The sequence below is a fragment of the Zeugodacus cucurbitae genome, chromosome 2 (genome assembly GCF_028554725.1).
Source record: "Zeugodacus cucurbitae isolate PBARC_wt_2022May chromosome 2, idZeuCucr1.2, whole genome shotgun sequence".
In the NCBI taxonomy this organism is placed as follows: domain Eukaryota; kingdom Metazoa; phylum Arthropoda; class Insecta; order Diptera; family Tephritidae; genus Zeugodacus; species Zeugodacus cucurbitae.
Genome location: NC_071667.1, coordinates 43,284,850 through 43,311,754, shown reverse-complemented (window position 1 = coordinate 43,311,754; position 26,905 = coordinate 43,284,850). Strand labels below are relative to the sequence as shown.

General features: G+C 35.3%; 1 protein-coding gene across 2 annotated transcripts in view; it reads right to left on the bottom strand.

The window, feature by feature from the left end:
• The window catches only part of Scr (homeotic protein Sex combs reduced), a 41,832-nt gene extending 15,580 nt beyond the window's left edge, over positions 1-26,252 (bottom strand). Inside the window, exons 1-3 of one of the 2 annotated variants that reach the window (XM_011196319.3) lie at positions 25,973-26,252; positions 22,752-23,809; positions 11,613-12,627 (exon numbers count right to left, since the gene is read on the bottom strand). In XM_011196319.3, the coding sequence (XP_011194621.2) occupies positions 11,613-12,549 (937 nt within the window). In that variant the 5' untranslated portion in view covers positions 12,550-12,627; positions 22,752-23,809; positions 25,973-26,252. The remainder of the gene's footprint in view (positions 1-11,612; positions 12,628-22,751; positions 23,810-25,972) is intronic. The other variant, XM_029045450.2, reaches the window with a different exon arrangement.
• Positions 26,253-26,905: the final 653 nt, after the last annotated feature.

Below are 26,905 nucleotides of genomic sequence, written 5' to 3'. Positions count from 1 at the left end.
CTGATAAAAACAACACAACTCCGTATTTGGCCAATTGAGCGCCGCGTCTTCAACGGACACAGAGATTGACGGCCACAGACGGAGCTTGCCGCTGCTCTGATCCACAAATGAATTAAAATTAATTACTTTTAGTTAGTTGTTGCTACTTATTTCAATTGCAGTCCTTAGTTTTTTGATTTACACTTTTTGCTATTTTTCTGAACTGTTTTCAAGTAAGAACCATTCAAAATTAAAAGCTCATTAATTATGGAGATAATTCATTTGTTATATTTTCAACAGACTTTTGAGCCTCGGTAATGTTGTTAAGCGGAGTTTTTAACTATCGAGTGTTGTTGCTGCTTAGTGTTTGGTTCTTTAATAATTTGTTTTCGTGCTCATTAAGCGGTTACATAGTACCAAACTATCTACAAAGTCGCTTTAAACTTTTCGGTCTTAAAATCATTTAGAGAAAGCAGAGCGAAATTAAATACGTATTTATCATTACTCCTGGACGACTACCGATTCTTCACCCCTCTGCTCACTTTAGGGGTTGTTTTGATAACATCATGAATTCAATAACAGCCCAAAGCAGTAAGCTCCCCCACCCAATATGTTGAGGTGTGAATTTCAAGATTTAGTTGTAACCATAAATCAAATATAAGCACCTTGTACATTAAACCTTATTGTTTTTGCTTTCATTACACAAATAAACATAGTGTTTGTAAATAACGGAAAGGATGCAGTTTAAAAAAATGAATTTATACTTTTCAGTTAAATGCCAGAAATTAGCAATTGCGAAGCGAAATTTAATGTTGCAGGTATAGTATCCAAAAAATATGTTGACTTTGAATCTTGAGGTGCCAATAATACAAAATAGAGCACAAAACGCTAATTATTTCAATATTACTGAATTTGCTCCTATTGTCGTGGCTCCATAACTATATATATACTCAAAAGGGGGCCAACATCAAAAAAGCCTATTTCTGGGTAGTTATTGTCATAACTGTATTTTTGATATGAACAACATTCTTATAAAATCTAATAAGTTATCACAGGACAGTGAGCAAATTTTGAAACGAATATTCCGATTTGAACAAAATATTTTTTTTTTATAAAAAAATCATATTATAGGCGAAGCATCACTTTACAAAATAGTTAATAAAAACTACAGCAATATCATAAAAATGTTGTATTATTATTATTGCCTAAAATGTGATAAATATGAAATCGGCATAAAAGAATGTCAATACTTTTGAACCAGATTTCAGGAATATACCCGCATAATACTCGCAAAAACGAATATACTTTGCAAAGCAAATATAAATATGTATATAAATAAGTATGTATACTTGCAATAACAAAAATACATATGTACATATGTACGTGTTTTTATGTGCTGGCTAAAGCGCACGTGGCCAGCCGATACTCATAGCTCACTTATGTTTATTAATAATTCAACATTTCTAGTTGAATTTGCAACCAATTTGCGATGGTGCGGTCTCACCTTCACGGCTCTCCGTTAGGTTGCATTTTATGAACGCACGTTCTGGCTACCGGCTGCCGGCTGGCGGGTATTTCTGACATAGCCTTTAACAATTTGACATTGGTCGGAATGCGTGGGCGCTTTTACCGCCGTGAGGTCAATATAGTGTACGATTGAAATTCTAAACATGGCTTTGAATGTTTACTGTGTTCGTTTAGGAGTGCCTAAATCATGTATCATGATGGCGGTTGTCATTTTGATTTGATAAATTTCTCCTGAACGTTTTGCTGGCATTTAAATAAATTTATTACCAGCATTTTTTGCCATTTACCTATACATTCCAATTATTTTTTTCTATATTGCACTTTAATCTTTGTACCGGCACATTTAGCACCTAATGTTTACTGATGGATTCACAAATATATAACTGTATATCTATGTTCAAATTTTCTATGTCACGTATTGACCAAGCTGATAAGTGAAAAGAGCACTCGAGCCGTAAAGTGAAATTTAATTTTCTGTGTTTGTTGCTCTGTTTACAGATACATATTGCATATATGTATGTGTATGAGTGGGTAGTAAACAATTGTTTTTAAATCCGTACAAAAATGTCTGAGATGTGATATTTATGAAAGAGCTTTCAGCGATTGCCCGTCATCAACCGGTGTATTGGCGCCATTGTATACATGGACATAATGGACATCTCCTGTGAGTGTATTGTATGCATTTATAAATAGGCTTTATTCACCTGATGTACAATATCATCAATACAAAAATTCCCAAACATTCTCTACTCTGGCAACATGTTGCACAAGAGTCTTTTCCTCACTTATCGTTTATTTGTAACATCAATATAAAAATGTATATGATTTGCGAGAATATTTAGACAGAAGACTTCCTCTTCTTTGTTTTAAACTTCAATTCCACTCTAAGCGGAAAATGAATTTTAATAGTTTAGTCAGATTAATCGGAAAGTATTCTAAAATACCACAGGGTCTATTTATAATTCTATTCGCATCTAGTTGTAACTTCAGTCATAGCAGTAATTTTACAGTTGAAGGTGCGACTTGTAATAAATAGGTTGCAAACGAGTTAAATGATTCAACCTTGCGTAAAATATATTGGATATTCATACTGTATTACTTTAATATTGAATGAGAATCCACGTACAAAATTTGCCTCGTCAGAACTTCGTCAGAACTTCGTCAGAACCATTCTAGATCATCTACATATATACTTATGTGAATGCGTGTATGTATTGAACATTCTTTGATCCATTCTTGTTCTCTCCCAACTTAAACACTTCACTTTTCTACTTTTTATGTTCACCATTTTCTTTAAACTTCAAATTATATTTGCTGAAGCTGCTACATAACAAGTTCTGGCATTAACTTTAATAGAAAGCGTTTGGTGGCAATGGCGGTAAATGTGTTGGTGTGTCGATGGCAGTTGATTGTCCGACGGACTGGTTGGTTGACCAGCCGGTTGCACCGTTGCGCTGCTGCTTTGCTGATGGGCGGCTAGTAGACTGCTGCCACAGGTACCCAATTACATTTTCATTAACTTCGAACACGACTTTTCAAATTGCTACATTTAATCATAACGATTGTTATTATTTTACTTATAGAGTGTGCATAAGTATCCGAACGCGTTCGCGTGCTCATCTCATTTTCCCCATGGACAACCAATATGCGATGCGAGCGTATTATTTTCCTCACGGTGTTGATTGTTATAAATGCAAGGATCTCGATTGTTGTTGGTCTGAATAAACACAAAAGTGCAATAAGAGCAAACGTACTATGGAATTTATGTATTTATAAGTGTGAAGCTTATTAGTTGTATTAAATTAAGCCCAAAAATACATATATTTATCTTTAAAACAAATGAAATGGAGCATATATTCTGAAATGTAATATATTATACTTCTAAATCATCAAAGTCATAGTTTATATTTTTTGTCATATATAATATTAACACAGAAAGACATTTAAGTTCTAATCAGAACATAAATGTGAAGCAAAATGGAGTTATTCATGCAATGCCGTTAGAAAAGCGGGAATACTTGCGACAAGAACTTATTGTTTTTGGTAATAGTTCCTTAGTTTGAATAAATTTCGGAGGACTCCAGCTTTATTGTTGTGACTCTTAAACGCGTGCTTTTTGGGAGATTTGAGTCAGTTTTAACTGACGTCACAAAACATTGGTTTCAGGCGAGTGCGCATTTAAAAAAAACCGTGTCGAAAACCTTCCTGAAAAGGCTATTTTAGTTATTGATAATGCTCCTTGTAACCCCAAAGATGGAAAGTTAAAGAGTACTTATGGTCAAATATTGGTAATATGCCTTCCTCCAAACTGCACTGCTATTATATAGCCCATCACTAAAATGTCAAAAGGATTACGAAAAGAAACTACAAAACAAGCCTTTTAGGACACAACGTTTGATAACCTTGAAAAATTCAATATGTTTTTTAGTTAATGTATGGAATGCGGTAAATGTGTATTTAATTTGGTCATCATTTTACATATTGTTTGACGTATCAACCAAATGGGATAATGAAGATAATATTCCTCTTTTAGAGTAACATACGTTTACAGCTAGCTGAAGATACATCAAATATTCATAACATTTCAAGTTTTAAGAAGTAGATAGATGCCTTCTGATAGATGAAGCAAAATTAAGTTCACTGTGCCGATGATGATAACCCTAGGTGGAGAAACAAACGACGTGATCTTCAATACGAAGAAATTTACTATATTAGAATTCAATATTTGCCTAGAATGGGCGAAGCAAAACAACGCTACCGAGATTTGTCATCCAAATCTTAAATAAAGAAAACTTAAATACAATGTTCACTGCAGCAATTATTTTGCACTTTCTAATCATAAAATGTTTTTCATTCAAAATAAATTACGAACTTGTTAATACTTTCACATAATTCTACATTCGTGGACTTAAATAAGAGGACGAGGAATTTTGTGTAATTGCGTTCTAATTGTCATTGTCACTTATGTATTTTATCTGATATTTTCTTTCCTCGGCTGTTTTTGAAAAAAAAAATATATATATATTCCTTCAGCAATTATGTAAATAGAGAGGCCGAAATGCGTGAGTACGAAGAGCTTGAGAAGCTGGCAGACAGAGGTAATGCTCGAAAATTTTATGAAAAAATGAAGCGACTTAACGAAGGTTTCAAGACCGGAGCATCCTCATGTAGAGACCAAGGTGGTAATCTGGTAACCGATGTCCAGGGCATACTGGGATTATGGAGGGAACACTTCTCCGACCTGCTGAATGGCAGTGAGAGTACAACACCAGGAGATGGCGAACCCGATCCCCCAATCGATGACGATGGAACAGATGTTCCATTACCCGACCATGAAGAAATTCGAATAGCAATTACCCGCTTGAAGAACAACAAAGCAGCGGGGGCCGATAGATTACCGGCAGAACTATTCAAATACGGCGGCGAAGAACTGATAAGGTGCATGCATCAGCTTCTTTGCAGAATATGGTCGGAAGAAAGCATGCCTGACGATTGGAATCTCAGTGTGCTCTGCCCAATCCATAAAAAGGGAGATCCCACAATCTGCGCCAATTACCGTGGGATCAGCCTCCTAAATATCGAGCGTACTGTGTGAAAGACTAAAGCCCACCGTCAACAAACTGATTGGACCTTATCAGTGTGGCTTTAGACCTGGAAAATCGACAACTGACCAGATATTCACCATGCGCCAAATTTTGGAGAAGACCCGTGAAAAGAGGATCGACACACACCACCTTTTTGTCGATTTTAAAGCTGATTTCGACAGCACGAAAAGGAGCTGCCTTTACGCCGCGATGTCTGAATTTGGTATCCCCGCAAAACTAATACGGCTGTGTAAATTGACGCTGAGCAACACCAAAAGCTCCGTCATGATTGGGAAGGACCTCTCCGAGCCGTTCGATACCAAACGAGGTTTCAGACAAGGTGACTCACTATCGTGCGACTTCTTTAACCTGATGCTGGAAAAAATTATAAGAGCTGCAGAACTAAACCGAGAAGGTACAATCTTCTACAAGAGTGTACAGCTCCTGGCGTACGCCGATGATATTGATATCATCGGAAGCAACAACCGCGCCGTTTGTTCTGCTTTTTCCCGCATGGATAAGGAGGCGAAGCGAATGGGTCTGGAGGTGAATGAGGACAAGACGAAATATCTCCTGTCATCAAGCAAACAGTCGGCGCATTCGCGTCTTGGCTCCCACGTCACTGTTGACAGTCATAACTTCGAGGTCGTAGATAATTTCGTATACCTGGGAACCAGCATCAACAACACGAACAATGTCAGCCTCGAAATCCAGCGCAGAATAACTCTTGCCAACAGGTGCTACTTTGGACTGAGTAGGCAATTGAACAGTAAAGTCCTCTCTCGACGAACCAAAATCAAGCTCTACAAGTCGCTTATCATTCCCGTCCTGCTTTACGGTGCAGAAGCTTGGACGATATCAACATCAGATGAGACGACACTAGGAGTTTTCGAGAGGAAAATTTTGCGCAAGATTTATGGTCCTCAGAACATTGGCAACGGCGAATACCGCAGACGATGGAACGATGAGCTGTACGAGTTATACGACGACATTGACATAGTTCAGCGAATAAAAAGACAGCGGCTACGCTGGCTAGGTCATGTTGTCCGAATGGACGAAAACACTCCAGCACTGAAAGTGTTCGATGCAGTACCCGCCGGAGGAAGCCGAGGAAGGGGAAGGCCTCCACTCCGTTGGAGGGACCAGGTGGAGAGCGACCTGGTTAAGCTTGGGATCTCCAACTGGCGCCGATCTGCGAAGGAGAGAGAGAGGTGGCGCACTATCGTCGATTCGGCTATAACCGGCTAAACGGTTGCAACGCCAATCACACACAATTATGTAAATATGTAAATATATGTATATTATTACATTTGTTTCATTGAATTTTTAAAATCATTCATTCATTGGCTCTTGTTACCCAAAATCGAATACCTTCCATTAGTGAATGAACATTAGTACACTCGAGTGGTTAGACAACCTTTAGTAAAATGAAATATCCTTGTGATAGTTGTAAACATTTACAGAAACTCCCAAGATATTCATTAATATTAATTCAAATTTAATCAGAGAGAATTCTATAGCATATCTACATACTTGTATGCAAAATGATCTGGTCCGAGTACACACTCAAACATTTTCATACATACAGCTTTGAAGCGTTTATGTAGATGGAGAGTATTTCAAAACTGGTTTCAACTGCGGAGAACTGTAGTGCTTATGTGCAACCTCACGTAAGTTGCGGACCACAAAAGCTGAGATTGGCTGCAAAGATTTTCCCTGACCCTCCATGCAACATAGAAGAATTGAATGGCGTGAAGAAATATTTTGAAATAAAAAGTTTAAAAGAAAAATAAGAAACTCGCGCGAGTTGCTCTGTCCCCGTGTATTTACCTAAATATCATAGTTTCATATTCTATAATTGGTAGAGTACATATTTTCTCTGCGAAATGATCGGTGTTTTTATTCGAATATGAATTTGTGAATAGTATATGGAAGGAGTAAAATGCAGACCATGTAATAACTAAATGGCCAACCATTCCCATAGTTAAATATTTGTCCACACTATGCACTAACCAGCGAATACCTAATTACTGTTAACTGGCGTTAAGTGGCAGCCAGATTCGTTGACACAAATTTGCATAATTGTGTACATGAGCACTGATTCGTTGCTTGAAAATTGCCACTTGGGGAACTGATTTCAACTGGCTCGCAAGTGTTGTGCTTATGAACATTAAGTAAAAATAAAAGCTGAATATATCTGTTGCCCTGTTGTACTGTCTTTCAAGTTAAGTTTTTCGCACTACACATGTGTATATACATATTTACAAATTCTTAGTAAATACAGTGTTAATAAATTGTGTTATATTATCAGAAGGTATATATGTACATATATAAGTATGTAATTTCTTCACTTTTATCTAGTGTAATACATTAGTTAATAGTAATTACGAAGATCATAAGACCGCACTTTACTTATTGCTTTCTATAAAATGGAAAATGTATAAACGTCACTGCTCAGTTGATATGACTCTAAAAGCAGAATGCTTTATAAGATTAACTAATTTCATACAGCAAATTTAGTTTCCACACAGTAGCAACCTTGAGAAAAATAGAAAATCACAATGCAATACACTCTTTATAAAATTCATTAAGTATCTTTATTGGGTCCCAACAACGGAATTCACCTTACCATATCTTGTGCGCTTTGAAAACTCGAGCACTTGTGGTGTCCAACAATATGTTGACTGCTTACCACCAATTTTGTAACAAAGTACATACAATACAGTTTTTAAGCAGCTGCTGAAAATGCTCTACACCAGCAGAGGAAAATCAGAAAATAATTTAGTACGTACAACAACAAGCATTATATGGTGGCGGCGATGAGACAATCGTCATGGCGGCAGTGCACATGTCGTGTTGCGTTAATATTGGCATTGTTGGCGTTGTTGTTTCTGCTGTCAACAGCGCATATACATAACGGATTGTTGACGTTGTTCTAGTTGTCGACTGATCGTCAGTCGGTTTATCGCAACTTTGCAAAAAGCAATCAATGCGTGGCACACGAGATCTTTCAATGGCTCTGCCAATGAGCTTATTATCTGCCACACACTACTAAAACGAGCGAAATACCCCTTATTTATCAATGTCTGTCAAAGTTATATGGCAACAACAACTGGTAAACATTTCGACTCAAACCCTTGATATTACAACGAAAATAGGCGTAATATTCTTCCAAAATGTGTGCGTTCTAAAGCATTTGTTTGTTTTAATAATTTAAATATTGGTTTCATTGGTCATGTGAAGTAGGGAGCGAGTTGTGGTTTGTGTGTGTTGTTTTATAAAATAATTTCCATTTCCCAAAATTTGGCATTTACGAAACATGGCTCACTTGTCACGCTTACAACAGACAAGGCTTCGTCGGTCGTCATGACGAACGACTAAGTCTCGAAAAAGCAAATGAAAGAAAACAAGTAATGAAGGGCTAAGTTCGGATGTAACCGAACATTTTATACTCTCGCAATTTATTGAAGAAATTTTATTTACATAACACACAAATTTACCCATAAATTCGGCATAAAGTTTAATAGAATAACGAAAATCTTCATATATAGTATATGAGGGTTGAGGTAATTCCTGAACCGATTTCATTCATTTTCACCAGCTAGGTCCACTTTATCCAAGACTAAACGGTCACTTATTTTGCTAAGATATCTCACATATTAACCAAAACATATATGCGGAATAAAGCTCACCGTATTTTTGAAAAACCTATATTCGATTTTAATAATTTTTGGAACAGAGACACACTATTAGAAGAAAACCATTTCCTCTGAATTACATTAAATTATCTGAGAGACTTACCCAAATTTTCGGTTAAAATTTACCCTTAGGCGCTGAGTTCAACATGTTCGATATCTGGGGAGTTGCAAAGTTATGGTCCGTTTTCGACAATTTTTTCACAAATGAAGGCAGATACGTTACACACAATTTGTGTAAAGTTTTATTCCGCTATCTTCATTGGTTCCTATGTATACAATATAAAGTGAAGGAATAAAGTGGAATTCAAAATTGAGTTATAAGGAAAGTAGTCGTGGTTGTGAACCGATTTCGCCCATTTTTATCCGTGTTATCAGGGTGTCAAGAAAATATTATATACCGAATTTCATTGAAATCTGTCGAGTAGTTCCTGAGATATAGTTTTTGACCCATAAGTGGGCGATGCCACGCGCATTTTCCATTTTGTAAAAAAATCTGAGTGCAGCTTCCTTCTGCTATTTCTTTTCTTTGTAAAATTTAGTGTTTCTGACGTTTTTCGTTAGTGAGTTAACTCACTTTTAGTAATTTTCAACATAACCTTTGTGTGAGAGGTGGGCGTGGTTACTATCCGATTTCAACTAAATATTTTCATGGTGTGTGTAATAGAATCGACTGCAGTTTTGTTTATATAGCTTTATTGGTGTGCGAGATAGACAACCGGATTTCAACTCCACTCGTCATCCTGATCATTTATATATATGTATATAACCCCATATCTAACTCTTTTATTTCTTGGTGACACAAACAACCGTTATGTGAACAAAACTATAAAATTCTCTTTAGCAACTATGTTGCGAGAGTATAAATATGCAATATTTATGCACTTGCTAACATCATATGGAATGGCAACAATGGCCAATGGCTTCGCTGGCTTCAAGACGAATACAATCCTACGTGACCACTTTTCATGCATCGTTGGCATTTAATTACTTTTATCATAATTTGTGGACTGCAAGGAATTGGGAGTAAAGCATCACATGAATTCCGAAACTGCCGCGATCAAACCGTTTCGTTTGTATCAGTTGCTAATACATAGAAAAGCTATAGCTAGTGGCTAACTAAGGGCGGACGTCTGCTAGGTGGGCATTCGGCAGAGGCATGCTTCAGTTTAAACGCATCAGATACTACAATTTACTAATAATTACTTAGTAATTATTTTCAAATGCTTCATAACACAAATTTTCTCACACAAACAACATACAAAATATATATGTACATATACATTTGTATATTCATATTTTATATGTGGGAGTATGTATGTACCTCATTACCTATATATGTACACATGTTTGTTTGTGGAATAAATTTTCATGAATGCTGTTGCACTCGCGTATGTGTGTGCATGTTCTGGCACATTTTGCTATTCTATAATCATTATGGCGCACTCGTTTAGTATTTTATTGCAGCTTCTTGACTTCTTGCTTTGTTGGTATCTGATTGTGGAGCACGAAATCCATTTGTAATATTCGTAGCTGTGAAAAATTGAATTCTGTTGATGCAACGCTTAGGTGCTATTTGGCTTTTAAATTAGAATGCTCACACACTTACATATGCATATTGTATGTACGTATGTACATGCGCTTTATAATTCGTATTTAAAGTTAATGGAGAGCAATTAACTTAATTTAATTCTACTTTAGTTCAGCTTAATACAATGTATGAGTATCTAGATTATTATTATAGTAAGCTACCATAAAGAGCATATATATTTTTAATGTTTTTGATTTGTTAATTGAGTTAGAAACAAAAAAAATTATTTGAATCTGTAAAAGTGGTCACGGAGACATTGCATTGGCTAAATATTTTTTTAAAGTTATCCAAGTAAAAACAAATGTTTTTGATCCTGCATAACGTACAGCCGGAGTTTCACATATTCACCTTAATTTAAGAGATTTTAATATTGAGAGCTTTTTAAAAAAGTTTAAAAGAAAAAGGTAAAAGTTTGGAGGTTATTCACATTATAAGAGGAAGAGTTCATTGATATGAAAATTATAAAGAAAGAAAAATCGAGTGAAATTCAATATGAAATAAGGCACCACAATCTTTCTATTAATTAGCTGATATACATTGATATTGTTCTGTTAATAATAATAGTTAAATAATATCAACAATAGAGTTTATCTGCCTCTCTGTATAGAATAGAAAGTACATATGTAGGTATTAAATTCTCCATATCGATGATAATTGGGAGTGTTTGAGAGGGCGTTGGTACTCAAGCGAGTAGCGCAAGAGCACTCGAGGCAAAGCGTGTACTGGAGAGTAATATGCTGTTAGTACCAGTGAATGCACTACATAAATATCAGTGTATGGACTATGCATGAGTGCTGGAGAAGCTTTCCCGCAGCGGCTCTTCTGACACTTTGGCGCGAGAAAGTACAAGTGCCATGAAAAGATTGTTTATTTGTTTTGACATAATGCTCTGTTGAAAGTTAAGGGTTCGAGGTATTGAGGTTGAAGTACTCCACAGTTTTGTTATTGAAATACAAAAAATTGGACTATAAAAATTATTTCCGTTACCCCAATGTTTGCATGATTTATTCGTTCCGAGCAGAGCAGACAAGCTGGTGTGAGCTCGTACATCAAATTTCAACGTTATCATTTGTCTATATGAACTTTTTGATATAAACAAAACACAAACAGTTTTGATTATTTTCAAATAGCCTAGCTACTTATTAATCCATAAGCAATCGGTAATGGTGAAAGGTCAATTCAAACAAAAAAATATCAAATCAAATCAACTAATATTCAAGGGCTTGTTGAACTTACTTTGTCCTAAATGTACCCTCTTCATCCACGGATAAATCTGAGGTGGGTTTTTCTTGCAGTTTCCACTATTTTGACTACTACCAGCCTCGTTGCCGCTATCGCTTTCCGAGTCGGAGTCCCCACCTCCAGGACTGTGCATTGGCACATTCACATTGACGTTGACATTCACGCCAGACCCGCCGCCGCCACCTACACCGCCATGATTGTTTGTTATGTTGGCCGCCGCTGCTGCCGCGGCCAGATTGCCGCTTAAAACACTTTTGTTTAGCGATCTTGCCACACTCTCCACCACTGACGTAGGTGACAGTTTCGGTGAGATCTCCCGCGTCGACAGATCTTGTGGACTGGCTAAAGATTGAGTGTTTGTGTTGTTGTTGCTGGTGTTGGTGTTGTTATTGTTGCCGGTGGGCGTTGAGGGATCATTGGCGTATTTGCAAATAAGATTGGTTTGTTGTTGCGCTGGTTGTTGCTGCTGGTGCTGTTGTTGTTGCGGATGTGATTGTTGCTGTTGAGCGGCATGTTGCGCCGTCGCATGCACATGTTGTTGCTGTTGTTGTAGAAGCAATCGTTGCGGCTGCAACTGAGTGTAGTCCACCATGTCGGGATTTTGTTGTCCACCTCCTCCTGTCCCACCTAAACTGTACGCCGCCTGGTTGGCATAGTGGGATTGTGGTGTATTTGGGTACAGATTTGGTGAATAGGCAGCGGCAGTTGGAAAGTAATCATTGCCGCCAGGAGTGCCAGCACTAGAATTGCTTTGTCCTCCGGAACCACTGCCACCGCCACTCGTTCCAGGGCCGCCAGTACTGTTTGTGACACTTGCTCCGCCGGTGGGGTTCCCTGCATGATTTTGCTGAGGGTTGATTTGTTGGGGATAGCAAGAGGCGAGCGAATTGACGAACTGATATGAAGACATTGCAAAACAGTCGGGATCCATGTTGTCGGTTTATTTAGGAGCTGAGGTAAGCGCAAAATTTTCAAGCCAGTCAATTCGTGTTTACAGCTTTTTAAATATCTGTAAATAACCAAAAAGGAAGACATATTATAAACTTGTTGGTCATATTCCAAATTCAAATGATTTTAGCATAAATAGGAGTTTACATAAAGAATTGAGAGTCTTCAAAGATAATAAATATAGAAGTAATTGAAGAGTTGATAACTATTAAATGCTATTAAATATATATAAATAAATAAATTAATTTAACGCCAGAATTGACGTGTAAAATTGTTGTGTTCAATTATTGAAAGTTGGAAATTTAAAGCCACATTGGCTCAATGGCTATTGGCATAGGAAAAGTAGATTTAAACATTTAAGTATACTTACTTTTTTCCAGGTGAATTTTTTGAGAATAAGACTAAAAACTAAATTGTTAACCCACAACCTGACACGATGCCAGTACATGTAAAGCCCAACCAACTCCAACTTAAAACAGCGTGAAAGTAAAATGAACAAACAAAACTACAACTGTTAGGATACTTATTTTTCACTTAAGTAGCAACCAAATCATCATGAGGGCTACAAATTGAAAGGGGTTCAGACGAAAGAAGTAAGTCTAACTTTATCATATGCTTTTGCGTTTATTCTTTGCCTCATTTTTATTACAATAGCAATGTACTGTTATTGAGGAAGAACCTATAATTTGGAGCCAGCGAGCAATTTATGCCACCGGCAAGACCAGAAATTTTTTGCTCGGCGTAAAGCTTTCATTGTACGGAACTGGTTAACACACATATTCACGTATTTATGTCAAAAAGGATAAGAGGTAATAAAATGGCGATAAACTTGTATTCTGCTTTATAGCGATAGTATATAATGTATGCATTTACTTCAACGGTAATTTTAAAACCTAAATAATTACATAATGTTATTATTTTTTTATTTGCACAATTTAAGTTAATAATAATGAAAATAATTAATTTAAAGGCTACCAAATATGTGAACTAACATATGAGTATATTATTTCTTAAAGTCTAAACATTTTACTGCCAAGTACATTTAAAATAACGACAAATAATAAAATAAAAGCAATCTTCATTGTTCACATGATTGCATCAACTAACGGGGGAAGGCATTCAGCCGAACAGAGGAACTAATGGAGAAACAACAGTAGGTTTGCCACGTTGGTTTTATCGTTTAATTTGGCAAAAAGAGGCAGAAAATTCGTTGGCTTCAGTTGTGTTCGTGGTCATGCCCATCTGTGAGCAGGAGTTGCATCAATACAAATGAGTGATACATACATACAAATACACCCATATTTATGGTAAAGAGCTCAAATGGTGTTTGTCTAAATTATTTCTGCTTACTGACAATACATTTTCCCTAAAGGAAGACTATATGTACGTATGTACAGGTATAGTTATTGTAGCAAAAGTTCTTGACCAGCTAACCTTCCCGTAGAAATCATTACGTCATCGCTAAGGAAGTCGTAAGTCTATTACGCCATCGCAATAAGTCTAAGTGTAAATGACGTATACAAATTGGATACGGCGTGTGGAATTTGACACGAATTTATATAGTTATAACATGTAAATTTTGAATTATTTGGGAATAATTAGTTGTAAGAATTTAATAAATTAAATTTAAAAAAATATGATATTCGTTCAATCCAATTGGTAGCGGACATATAGAACATCACGTTCGCGGCAGCATCTATAATTCATACAATAATCGGAGGAATGATGTATCGCCGTTCTGCGTTGAACTCAGACTGATTTAATTCAATAGCGGTATTCACAATTTGTTACGTTTTTTGGCCGCCATTCATGTACTCAACTGCATTGATTAAATTGATTTAATTTCATAAATTTTAAACCAACTTTCTGTAGTGAAATTCAGATTGAAAATTCGATTAACAAATGAAATATACATACATATATTTTAGAAATACAGCATTAAAGAGTCATTCAAAATTCGTCCGCTTTGATTTTGGGATTTTCAAAACTACCTAATATTTCATATCATACACAGTGAATCGCCTTTTTATTTTGTTATTGTGAACGTCATCATATGTGGCCATAAATTTTATTTACGTTGGTTAGGAATTGCTTTCGTTTAGTTTACGAGTAATAGTTCGTGCGACATGCAGTTCAATTGGTGTTAATTAAATCCATGAATAATAAATATTTCGAATGCAAATGAAAATGAACTAGAAAGATATTTTTGAGCACCGCAAAGCGCTCGAGGGTTTCATTTAATTGGCGCTAAAATGCTAGTACAAATATTTATGTACTTATAATCACATACATATAAATACTTTCAATGACATGGAGGGATCTGCTGTTCCATTCAGTTCTTCCACCGCTTTCATAAAAAAAAAACACCAACTAGTCGAAGAAAGTATTTGTACATATGTATGTACATACTATATGCGAGTACAAACAAAGAAAAGTGCGCGCAAACGCAATAGTCACTAGCTGTATTTTTGAATCTACGGCTGGTTGCTTGTACAACTGACTCCGTCTGACTCAAAGTCGGCTCTCGTCTGCCCGCTTTAATTGTCTTATGAGAAAGTAATAAATTATTTCAATTCATTGCTGCGACAGTTGGGCATTTATTCGTTTCCTTCCTCACATTTGAAGTTCACACTTGAAGTATGCACACATGTACACATGTATGAGTGCTTCATTTTAAATATGTGGTGCTTAGTCGAAGGTATACAGGCATGCGTATTTAAATAGACAATCATATGTTCATAAATAGGCCTTACTACTTTTGTCGGTATTTACTTATATGAAGAGTTAAAATATGTATATAGATACATATGTATATACAATGGAATACATATATATATATAAATACTTTTGTTAAGGTTTTGTACGCCCATCTGAATTTTTTTTGTTTTCCACATAATTGCATTTCACTTTAGGGTCGACCCTTCTTCTTGTGTGTAAGTAAATATTGTCGATTAAAAGATCTTTGTGCAATTTGATAATAATCAAACCGCAGAACGAATTCGTATTGCGGCAGGTAAGGGCGAATTCTGTTTGATAGCATTATTTTCATTTCAGTCCTTAAAATCGGTTTAGATAATGCAATAAATCAGTAAAAATCGACACTTGAAGAAGGTTCACATAATGTGACAGTTCTGTAATTCTTATTTGGCGTAATTTTTACAACAATAGTGGATGTTGTTGGCATCTACTCGACCTTATTTGTGTGTAAGTTCATTAGTTGTGAAAGTATGTAAATTTTCTATAGTGTCTTTTCTATGTCAAAGTAAAAAATTATGAAAAATTGAAAGAATTTTTCAAAACTGCAATGATAGAAATAAATATTTTCTTCGACAGGGTCCCTTCCATATAAAATTGTTTGGAAATCACTTTAAACTAAGAGATCACACCCTATCAAGGGTAAACGCCGGGTTATATTGGAAAGACATGTAAATATATGTCTATACACTATTATTTTAAAATAAATGGAAATGGATAAAAAAGTTATATGTAAATTTGGTACAAAATCTTCCAAGGAGCTCGCGAAGATACCAATAGGAAACCTTGTTTCTGATGAATCTTCTTTTTTCTTACATCTCTTTTTTCTTATTAATAAATGACTAATTATTATTATTTTTTTTTACAATAAAAAATCGCGCTTTTTTAGGTTTTTCGATAAAGGTATATGTCATTTTATTATCAATTCAATAAATCATAAATGTTTACAAACTAAAAATATTTGCAATTGCATATTTGTTGTCGCCGACATGGGCGGTGTTACGCTCGCGAACAATCGCCTACAAAATTATTATTATTATTTTTTTTACAATAAAAAATCGCGTTTTTTTAGGTTTTTCGATAAAGGTATATGTCATTTTATTATCAATTCAATAAATCATAAATGTTTACAAACTAAAAATATTTGCAATTGCATATTTGTTGTCGCCGACATGGGCGGTGTTACGCTCGCGAACAATCGCCTACAAAATGAGTGTTCAGACAATAAGATCATCACGTACACACCAACATTATACGATATGTGCATGTGTATATGTATGTGCGTTTACAAACAATTCATAAGTGAAAATATGAATTTCAGGGCAGTTGCGCACGCGCATTCACCGTACCGCTCACACACTTTGTGTTCGCTATGGTAGGCAGGCATCAAATAGTACGAGCTCATGTCGCATACTTGTTTGTGTGTTACATTGTTTGTTCACAGCCCATTAAAAATACATAAAAATTTGTAAGCACCTCATAAAAACAGTCATAAATATTTTTTCAATGCATTTTTCGGCTTGCTTGGTTATGACTGCGTAGTTTTTGTTGTTGATATGCTCGTAAATACCTTGTATCTCAATACAGTTGGCTGGCTGTTGGGCCTTTGTGTGGTTGTCTTTGTTTCCATTGTGTGCACTCATAATTTTCAGACATTAATGGTTTTTCAATTTTTGCGTCATTATTATTGGTGGATGGCATATTTTATGGTAATAATGCGGTTCGAACAGCCGAAATGAGTCTGTTCAAGGCAAAAGGCAAAGTGACACTGCGTGGTAGCCATTGTTATCGTGCATGTGTGGTTGATGGGGGTTTCATTCTCGATTGGCCGAAGTGGGTGCTAATGTTTTTCCATTGTTGTGGTCATTTTGCTTTTTGTTCAGTTTTCCATTGTATGGCAGCGTTATGTTGGCTTGAACTCAGCAGTCCTGTTGTTATGCAATATTTATAACGGGTGATTTTTTTGAGGTTAGGATTTTCATGCATTAGTATTTGACAGATCACGTGGGATTTCAGACATGGTGTCAAAGAGAAAGATGCTCAGTATGCTTTGACATTTCATCATGAATAGACTTACTAACGAGCAACGCTTGCAAATCATTGAATTTTATTACCAAAATCAGTGTTCGGTTCGAAATGTGTTTCGCGCTTTACGTCCGATTTATGGTCTACATAATCGACCAAGTGAGCAAACAATTAATGCGATTGTGACCAAGTTTCGCACTCAGTTTACTTTATTGGACATTAAACCAACCACACGAATGCGTACAGTGCGTACAGAAGAGAATATTGCGTCTGTTTCTGAGAGTGTGGCTGAAGACCGTGAAATGTCGATTCGTCGCCGTTCGCAGCAATTGGGTTTGTGTTATTCGACCACATGGAAGATTTTACGCAAAGATCTTGGTGTAAAACCGTATAAAATACAGCTCGTGCAAGAACTGAAGCCGAACGATCTGCCACAACGTCGAATTTTCAGTGAATGGGCCCTAGAAAAGTTGGCAGAAAATCCGCTTTTTTATCGACAAATTTTGTTCAGCGATGAGGCTCATTTCTGGTTGAATGGCTACGTAAATAAGCAAAATTGCCGCATTTGGGGTGAAGAGCAACCAGAAGCCGTTCAAGAACTGCCCATGCATCCCGAAAAATGCACTGTTTGGTGTGGTTTGTACGCTGGTGGAATCATTGGACCGTATTTTTTCAAAGATGCTGTTGGACGCAACGTTACGGTGAATGGCGATCGCTATCGTTCGATGCTAACAAACTTTTTGTTGCCAAAAATGGAAGAACTGAACTTGGTTGACATGTGGTTTCAACAAGATGGCGCTACATGCCACACAGCTCGCGATTCTATGGCCATTTTGAGGGAAAACTTCGGAGAACAATTCATCTCAAGAAATGGACCCGTAAGTTGGCCACCAAGATCATGCGATTTAACGCCTTTAGACTATTTTTTGTGGGGCTACGTCAAGTCTAAAGTCTACAGAAATAAGCCAGCAACTATTCCAGCTTTGGAAGACAACATTTCCGAAGAAATTCGGGCTATTCCGGACGAAATGCTCGAAAAAGTTGCCCAAAATTGGACTTTCCGAATGGACCACCTAAGACGCAGCCGCGGTCAACATTTAAATGAAATTATCTTCAAAAAGTAAATGTCATGAACCAATCTAACGTTTCAAATAAAGAACCGATGAGATTTTGCAAATTTTATGCGTTTTTTTTTTAAAAAAAGTTATCAAGCTCTTAAAAAATCACCCGTTATAATATTAAGTGTGGGTTTCTTGAAACCGTAAACCCAATAATTGAGTTAAGAATGGATTTTTGTTTAACAGGGCTGATGCCGCATAACTTAATGTTTCAAATGATACATCAAGCAATTCTAGTATGTTTTAGAAACACGCAAATAGCATTAGCAAGAGAAAATCGTAATATTTGACTTGTAATTTCGAAATTCAGCTTATTGGAAATTAGTAACAATACGAAAATATTGACCGTTTTCTTATTATTACAATTTGTTAGTAAATATTCCTGCATAGAACATACATACATATATGACAGAGAGTTAAAGTGAGATTTTCTAAAAAATTATTATTATTAATTAATATTAAAAAAATATATTTTAAATATTACACGTACCAGGAGTAGAATCGTATTTCTCGAAATATAAGGTTCTTATAATTTTCAACGATCCAATTTTGAAACCGTATAATATTCGTGTATATTTTTCAACTAAGTTACAAGACATGATATAAGTAACTATATCCTTAGTTAATATTTGCCTATTTGCTTGATGTCATCTAATAATACAAACGTTATGTTTTCGGATATTCAAAGAAATAACAGATTAATATAAACTTTTCATAGTAATAGAATAAACGAAAAACAGTTTTGTGTTTAAATTATTATCTAAATTATTTGTATATGTTCCTATAAGTTGTTATTTGTTAATATTTTAAAAATTTAAACTTAACACGCTCTCAGTCCCCGCCTGCCACATTGAGTTTTCTCAAGTTCTTTGTAGCGTAATTTGCGTTCGGATAGCGTGCAAACTTCTCCTGAGTCTTGTCACGAGTGTAAACAAATGTACGCAGTCACTTATTGTACAATATTTGACTCTCAGTTTTTTTCGAATGAATTGCAACGCCGCCTTTGTTATGAAAGTTTGTCTTTTTCGTTGAAATAGCATAAACAAGACCAATAAATATTAACCTCTTAAGAGTTTGCGTGATTCCTGATGCCGTTTTCATATTTGATTTATAGTCAAAAGAGAACTAAGTTGAAATGTTCTTAGAAATGTGAAATTTTATTATATGCTGTGTTCCCTTAATATTGCCGCCATTTCATTGATACACTTGCCGATGAATAATATTACCGAAATGCGTTGAAATCGCAAGGTGCTTCGAGAAACGAAATATTATATAAAGCATTATTCACTACTAAATATAAAAAAGTTAGTGCAACGGACGGACCGAGGGATGTCAAAACCACAGTTCTGAATACGATTGCAACTTGAAAAATTGAAATGAATTGCTATGGCGGCCACTTTCATGTGGTGTAGAAAAAATTATATTAAATTTCTTTCTTTTAATCAAGGGAAAATAAAAGGAAGACCGAGTTAAATTCATTTTATGCGGCGCATTTTTCGTCTGTCGATGAAACAGAAACAGCAAGCCACCATTCATTTGCTGACGTCTACTGGAGATCTCTGCTGGTAATGGGTTTTACCTAGCACGCATGACATTTGTTGAGCCACATTGTGCAATAGTTTGGACTAAATGAATTGGAGTGCCGCAGTGCATAGCGCTCCAAACATTTATTTGCATGCCACCCGCTGGATATCTTCAAAGTGCACAGTATGCAAAGAGCAGTGAGCAGGGACGAGTTGACCAATTTTACTTCTGTTAAAGGATTTATGTTCTATATATATGTACATATACGTATATACATAGTGAATGCACATGGATCAAATAAGCAAATACTTTCACTTTCACTCAATGCTGCGATGGCCTGGAAACACTATAGATTATTTAGACACCATGTGAGTTCCATTTTAGGTTTGCATTATAAAATTAGAGTTTCCTATGTACTCGTGCTCATTTGGTATTCTTGCATAATTCCTAGTTATTTAAGTAGGTGCGTTAACATCTATTTTCACTGTGGAGTGTATAAATCTAAATATATTTTAATCATGTTGATAAGCATACGAGTAGACTCACATATGCTACTTTGTAGTTGCACGCCCAAATTAAGACCATATTCAAACTGTGATCAGCATGACTTCCTCTGTCTCCCAAAAATGCAATACATCAGAGATGAAGTGCGCTTGTTAGTCCATTCGGTCAATCGAATCGAAATATGGTATTCTACACAAGTTGTAATGCGGCGCAACTTAAAACTATAGCTCAGTTGTGGTATGGCACAGATAGTAGAATAATTTATATTTATTTATTATCATTTGAACTGTCTTGTTACGAATTCTTTAGAATGCCGGTTTTGCCTTAATTTGTATATGCTCAGGTATACATATACATACATAAGTACATATCCATATACTCGTATATGCGATTATTTATATTCCACTTGTTTCACTTTGTTTTGTCCGACATTCGCTTTCTCGAGCTTAATTATTTTGAAAACCCCTGCATTCATTTTAATGAAGTGAAAAGTTTTTTTCACGATAAGTGACACGCGAGCGATCTTGAACACCGTAGACATACATATAATAATGTAATGACGATTTTTCATACCTTTAAACATAATGTTTTTGACCTCAGCGAAATCACTTTTAAATTAATTTTAATTAAATATACTTTAGTTTACTCAAATATAATTTTTTTAATTTTAAATTTTATTTTTATTTAAATGAGTCCAGTCCCAAGTTCTATTGATTATATTTTCTTATATACATTATAATCATATTTGAGACATTTTGAAATTACCAAATTACAAATCTAAAATGTGACACAAGTAATATCGGTAAGAAATGTTGTTCACATTAAATGGCAACTGAACACTTAAAAACTAATGCGCTTGCTACGAGCTTCAAAATTGCTTGATGATTATATTTTATTACATCGAGAAACAAAATATTGTGGTACCGTGAAAAATATTTTTGTTGAAGAAATTTAATTTTTCAATTTTTTTATTTTTGTTAATTTTAATTGGTTTCAACTTATTAAACTTATAAATAATTATTTTATTTTAAAACAAAGTGAACTATATAAATAAATAAAGATAAGAGAGGTAAAAAAAAATCAGTCATGAGAAAAGTGTTTAGTTTATTTAAAATGATTTAATTCGTGACTATAGGACTTTGAAATTTTTATCACTTCTTATTTGTGTTCAGACTAATATGTATCTGTACTAAAAAATGTTGTATCCGCCCATTTTAATTCGGACATGAGAGGGTTAAACAGTATTTTGTGAAATTTTATTTAAAAAATCCGAAAACTGAGACGCTGGTACCTCGTCTCACTTGACGTCTAAAGACAACAATGCTCTTGCCGTGGACAGCATAACTCTTTATATCAATATCTAGAATCAGTAAACTAAAAATATTTCAACAGAACATTGATAATTCTGGAATTTGAATTCTTTAAAGACTTTTAACCGAAAAATATTTTTTTAGTTAAAATTTCGCATATTTAAGTTAATTTTGTAAAGATGTATGCAAAATTTAAACAAAATCGCTTCATAACTTTTCAAGAAATCGTGAAATCGTAGCTTTGAGATAAAATTAAGTTTTAAATTGAAACGCTCAGATCTAGGTGGAACTTCCTAGACCCTTTGGAACCCTTCTCTTAGAATTTTACACTGATAGATTTAAAATTTTTGGAGAATATTATAAACATAGTTTTGAAACCCACTCTAAAGGGTTAGACTTTTTCAACTTGGTGAACGTCAAACTTAGCTGGGTCTTTCACAATATATATATGTATATATTTTTTAAATATAGTCAAACATTTTATAAAAACCTATTAGAACGAAAGCGATTTTAAACATTTAAGCAAATTATGAATTTGTTGTATAAAATGTATCTTGGTATTTTTTATCGTATTTATAGTCTATTTTTAGGAAAAGATAGCACCTACATACATCTAAGAGTTGCAAATAAATATGAAATTTCTATATTAAGAACTAAGATCTGAGATTATTATGAAATATGCACGTAAGAGTCGTCCAATTATAGAATATACCAAAACCAGACCGTTGAGAATACTTAAAAATAACACAGCGACATCAGTGGAATTTTTACATATTGCTTAGGAAAAAAATTATTAAACAGGCCTATATCCGCTTGTTTATATCCACTTTATCCACTCTTAACACAAAAACTAAACTAAAAACTGATAATTCTGTAAAAATATTAAATGAAACTTTAAAGTAGGTAATAATGATATTTCTGTGAAATATAAGATTTAGATGGTAACTCACCTAAGTAAAACGACTGCACTGATGTAGATGAAACGTTGTTAGTGTACGTTGATCATGTACGATGTATTATCTTTTAATCGGCTTCAGTTTAAATTTCCAATTATATAATTGTTATAATTATACATTACTTTTAAAATTGTCACAGTATTTTGTTCCACCAAATTCAGTGTTAACTATGCACTTCATTCACTATAAAAAGCATTGATTATAACATAATCATAAACAACTTATAAATACAACGGTCCAACAAAACGCATGCAGCCATAAATCAAACGAGATCGTCACAATTGCCACTAAATGCCGTCGCCGTCGCCGCAGTTTGCAGGTTGTAATTTTCAACTTTGGCTCCACAATTCCTGTAGCGGATATTCGGGTGACTAATTGTTATTGGTCGGTACACACAGATGTTATGTTTTTTTTTTTTGCTGTTAGCTCAGTTGCCGGCCGACAATAAAGCGCACTGCTACTACAAATACTATGTGTTGTACCGCATTCAGCGCGAGCAGATGATGGTATTAGTGAGTTGATGGCGTTCGGTTAGTTCCCCGCCGGTGACAACTGAACTCTAGGCAACCGTTATGTATTGAACTAGATATGCTCAGTTGATCGGTCAATGAGGCGGCAGTGTATGATTGCGGCGCAAATATATAAATTTACCACTAGTCTGGGGTAGCATAATGTGGCACTCGATCACATAAATTTTATAAATAATGACAATGCAGACAGACAACTTTTCACTTTGTTAAATTTTTAAATTACGGCTGCTGCTGTGTCTTTACTGGTATTTCGCAGATGAAGTTAAATATTATTTTGCAGTAGTTTGGGGTAGTTACGCACAAATTTGAACAGATCGCTTATCTACGAGTTTTGAGAATTTCCCATTAGTTTTTCAATAATTTTTCATAGTATCGTTTTTACTTTCGAAACTTGATAGTTTCTCAGTTAAGAATTTGTACAACACTGAACTTAAATGTCAATGAAAGTAGTTATTTTGTTTTTTTAGTTTTATTCCACTTTACATTTTCTTCTTTATTTTATTTTTTAACCCGTCGCGTACCCTATAATAGTTTTTATTCAAATAATTCGAAATTTACGAACAATTTTATTTGAATCATCCCATTGGTATTATTTTTCATAAAAGTAGAATTAAATTTATCGTTTATTTGCAAGCAGTCCCGGAACTGTTGCTCCTTTTGATTTAAGAGTCGCCATCAACGGCGATGCGATTTGAATCACCATCAGTTAAAGGCTAATGTAGTCCGCTAATAATCCATCATTTATTATCAGTACACTTGATGTCGATGCACCTTACACACGGGCACGCAGTCTACCGTTCCAAGAGTATTTTACACAAAACTAGTTAAATTAATGGATGATGGCGCTGATCGGATGGGATCTGCTCGGATCGTATGGGTTAGTTAGTTTGATTGAACTTAGAATTGTTTAACCCGAGAATACGTGCTTGAAGCGCCAATGTTTCTGTTTGACTACTTGGACATAATTCAAATCACAAATATCTCGGCATCAATAAAAAACTCCTCTGCTCTGCGATACCAGCAGCGGCGCACATAATCCAATAGCACATACATAGATATGCACATGTATATATGTATGGTTGTGTGCATACACAGTGTAAGTACATACACATGTATGTATGTATGTGTATGGTTGTGTGCATACACAGTGTAAGTACATACACATGTATGGATGTATGTATGCCTATCGTCTTGCTCGCGAGTAGCTGCTAATATCCAATTGTAGCTGCGGCAACGCGACTGCGGCGCTGAGTATAAATTAGTATGAGAAAAAGAGCGCTCGTTATAGCAGAAGCGGGGTGTAGGGTTGAATAAAATAAAAATGCATTACATTATTTATAAACAGCCAGAGAGTAAAAAACTAAGAAAAAAGTTGATATCGAAAAAATTGAGAAAAGTAAAAAAATGAAATATTCGAACCAAAGTAGACGAATGCCCGACCCTCTATAGCAGTCGAATAAAAGACGAAGATAACAATATTGAAACGGCGCTGCCAATGCTAACCCGCAATTCTTGCTGCTCTGGTTGTCGTTGCCTCGTCTATTGCGCTCACTCGCATTGGTACAGCAAGTAGTCAAGGCAGTGGCTTTTGGCCTACCCGTCGACTCGAGCCTGTGAGTGTGTGTATGTATTCATATGCATGTAAATGTGTATATGGATACATGCGAGGTATGTGGTGAACCTCAGTTGAATTGATATGCCTTTATTTGTGGCGTTCGTGTGCATGTACGTATATGTATATGTATGTATGTTGTATATTGGAATAACAAATTCTTCTAAAGCAGAAATTGTCGATTTCGAAAATAAAGAGAAAGAGCTTATGTTGAGTGTCTCAATTTATTCGACATCTTCTCTATATGTTGCTCATGTACACACATACATATCTACACATGCATTTATGGTTGGGATGTTTGATATTTTTTATTTCTCGATCTGTGGTGCTCTTCTGTACATGTATGTATATTTATTTGCTTCAGTTTCGAATTTAGAATTTTCGAATATCACACACTGCCTGTACGTCCATACATGTGACGTATACGTACACAAATAATAAATGCATATGTGTACGTACTTGAAGGATCATATTCGTTGTTTTCGAATATTTGATTTTAGCATGCTAAGCCATTCTCAATTTGACAATAAAAACAAAATATATTTATATATGATTCTTTGTATACAATATATGTATATATATATGTTTTCAATTGTAATATTATACCATAAAGAGGTATTTCTTCTATCGTTTATACTGGAAAATACTACTGATCCTATTAATAAATGGATAAATATCTTTCCGATATAAACAAACATATTAGCGTAATCCACTTTCCACGTTTCAAGAGTCAATGCGACCAACATCTGCCTGTCTTTTAAACCGTCTCCTATCGGAAAGGCGCAATATGTAAATATGTTTTCATAATTGCCAAGTTATTTTTTTGTTCTTTATATTGTGCATTCGAAAATTTGTTAGTTGCTCATAGTCACTGGCAGTACTTTACATATTTAGTGCACATTTAATCATTGAATAGTCATTTTCACTATAATATTACTATACTATATGCCTCATTGACATACTTTCTCATTTAATATAGTTAAAATACAATATAATTTATTTGAAATCGTGAAGTTTTCGCTCTCGTAACTTTTATTACTTTTAAATTTTAGTAGTTTAGTTTCACTTTATACCTGGTAACATGTAAATCTCACAATATTATCAGCTTTATTTTCACTTCATCTTTATAAGTTTCAAAATTATGCTCCTGCTGGAAAGTAACAGTTTTCCTATTAGACAAATTTGATATTTTCGACGCGAAGCTTGCACATAACTTAGTACGTAAAATAAACGCGTGTTTAATACCGACCGATAACTGCGACGAACGCCAACGGAAACTCCTAATCGGCAATAAAAACAATTGATATACGCGTAAGCTCCCCGTTCGAAGTCCGCGTTGGAATTGAGCAGCCAATTCTACAAGTTGGCAAAAGCACTTGTACATTGTGGCGCACAAAAGAGAACGTCTGTTGGTTAGAGCAACATTGTATGGCGAGGAGTTTCGAAAATCGTAAATCATAGCGACGGTGCGCGCGTGCACCGCTGGTAAGAGCGAGATGCCATTCTCTAATGCAATTTCGAAAATACTGCCTTTGCGGTCGCACGCGTGGTTGGCTCCGCCTTCTATAATTGATTTACGAGCGAAGGGTGGAAAAGGCCAATGGCGAGAGCATCACAACAATTAGTGCGAGCGAGAAAGACTTATCTATCTGTTTGGTGATGGTTGTATAAATCGTTGCTGGGATTGCTTGGACGAGTTTGGAAAACAGGTAGTTATTACGGGAAGCAAGAGTGTGGTGGCAGAATTTTCTTGCTTCCTAAAAAAAAGCTGACTGGGGAGCAATGTTGTTTGAAAATTAGCCTACTCGTGCTTATCACGGGGAGGAAGAAATGGAGGTGCCAATCATTAAGCCGGTTAATATGCTCGAAATTAAAGCGCCAGCAACATAAGTTCTTACTACTTATTTGGTGAGGAATCAATAAACCATGATGTTGAATGAAGATCGTTGATGATCATGACGCTCTCTTGAATAGTATATAAAAACCCGAAGAATTATACAGTCATA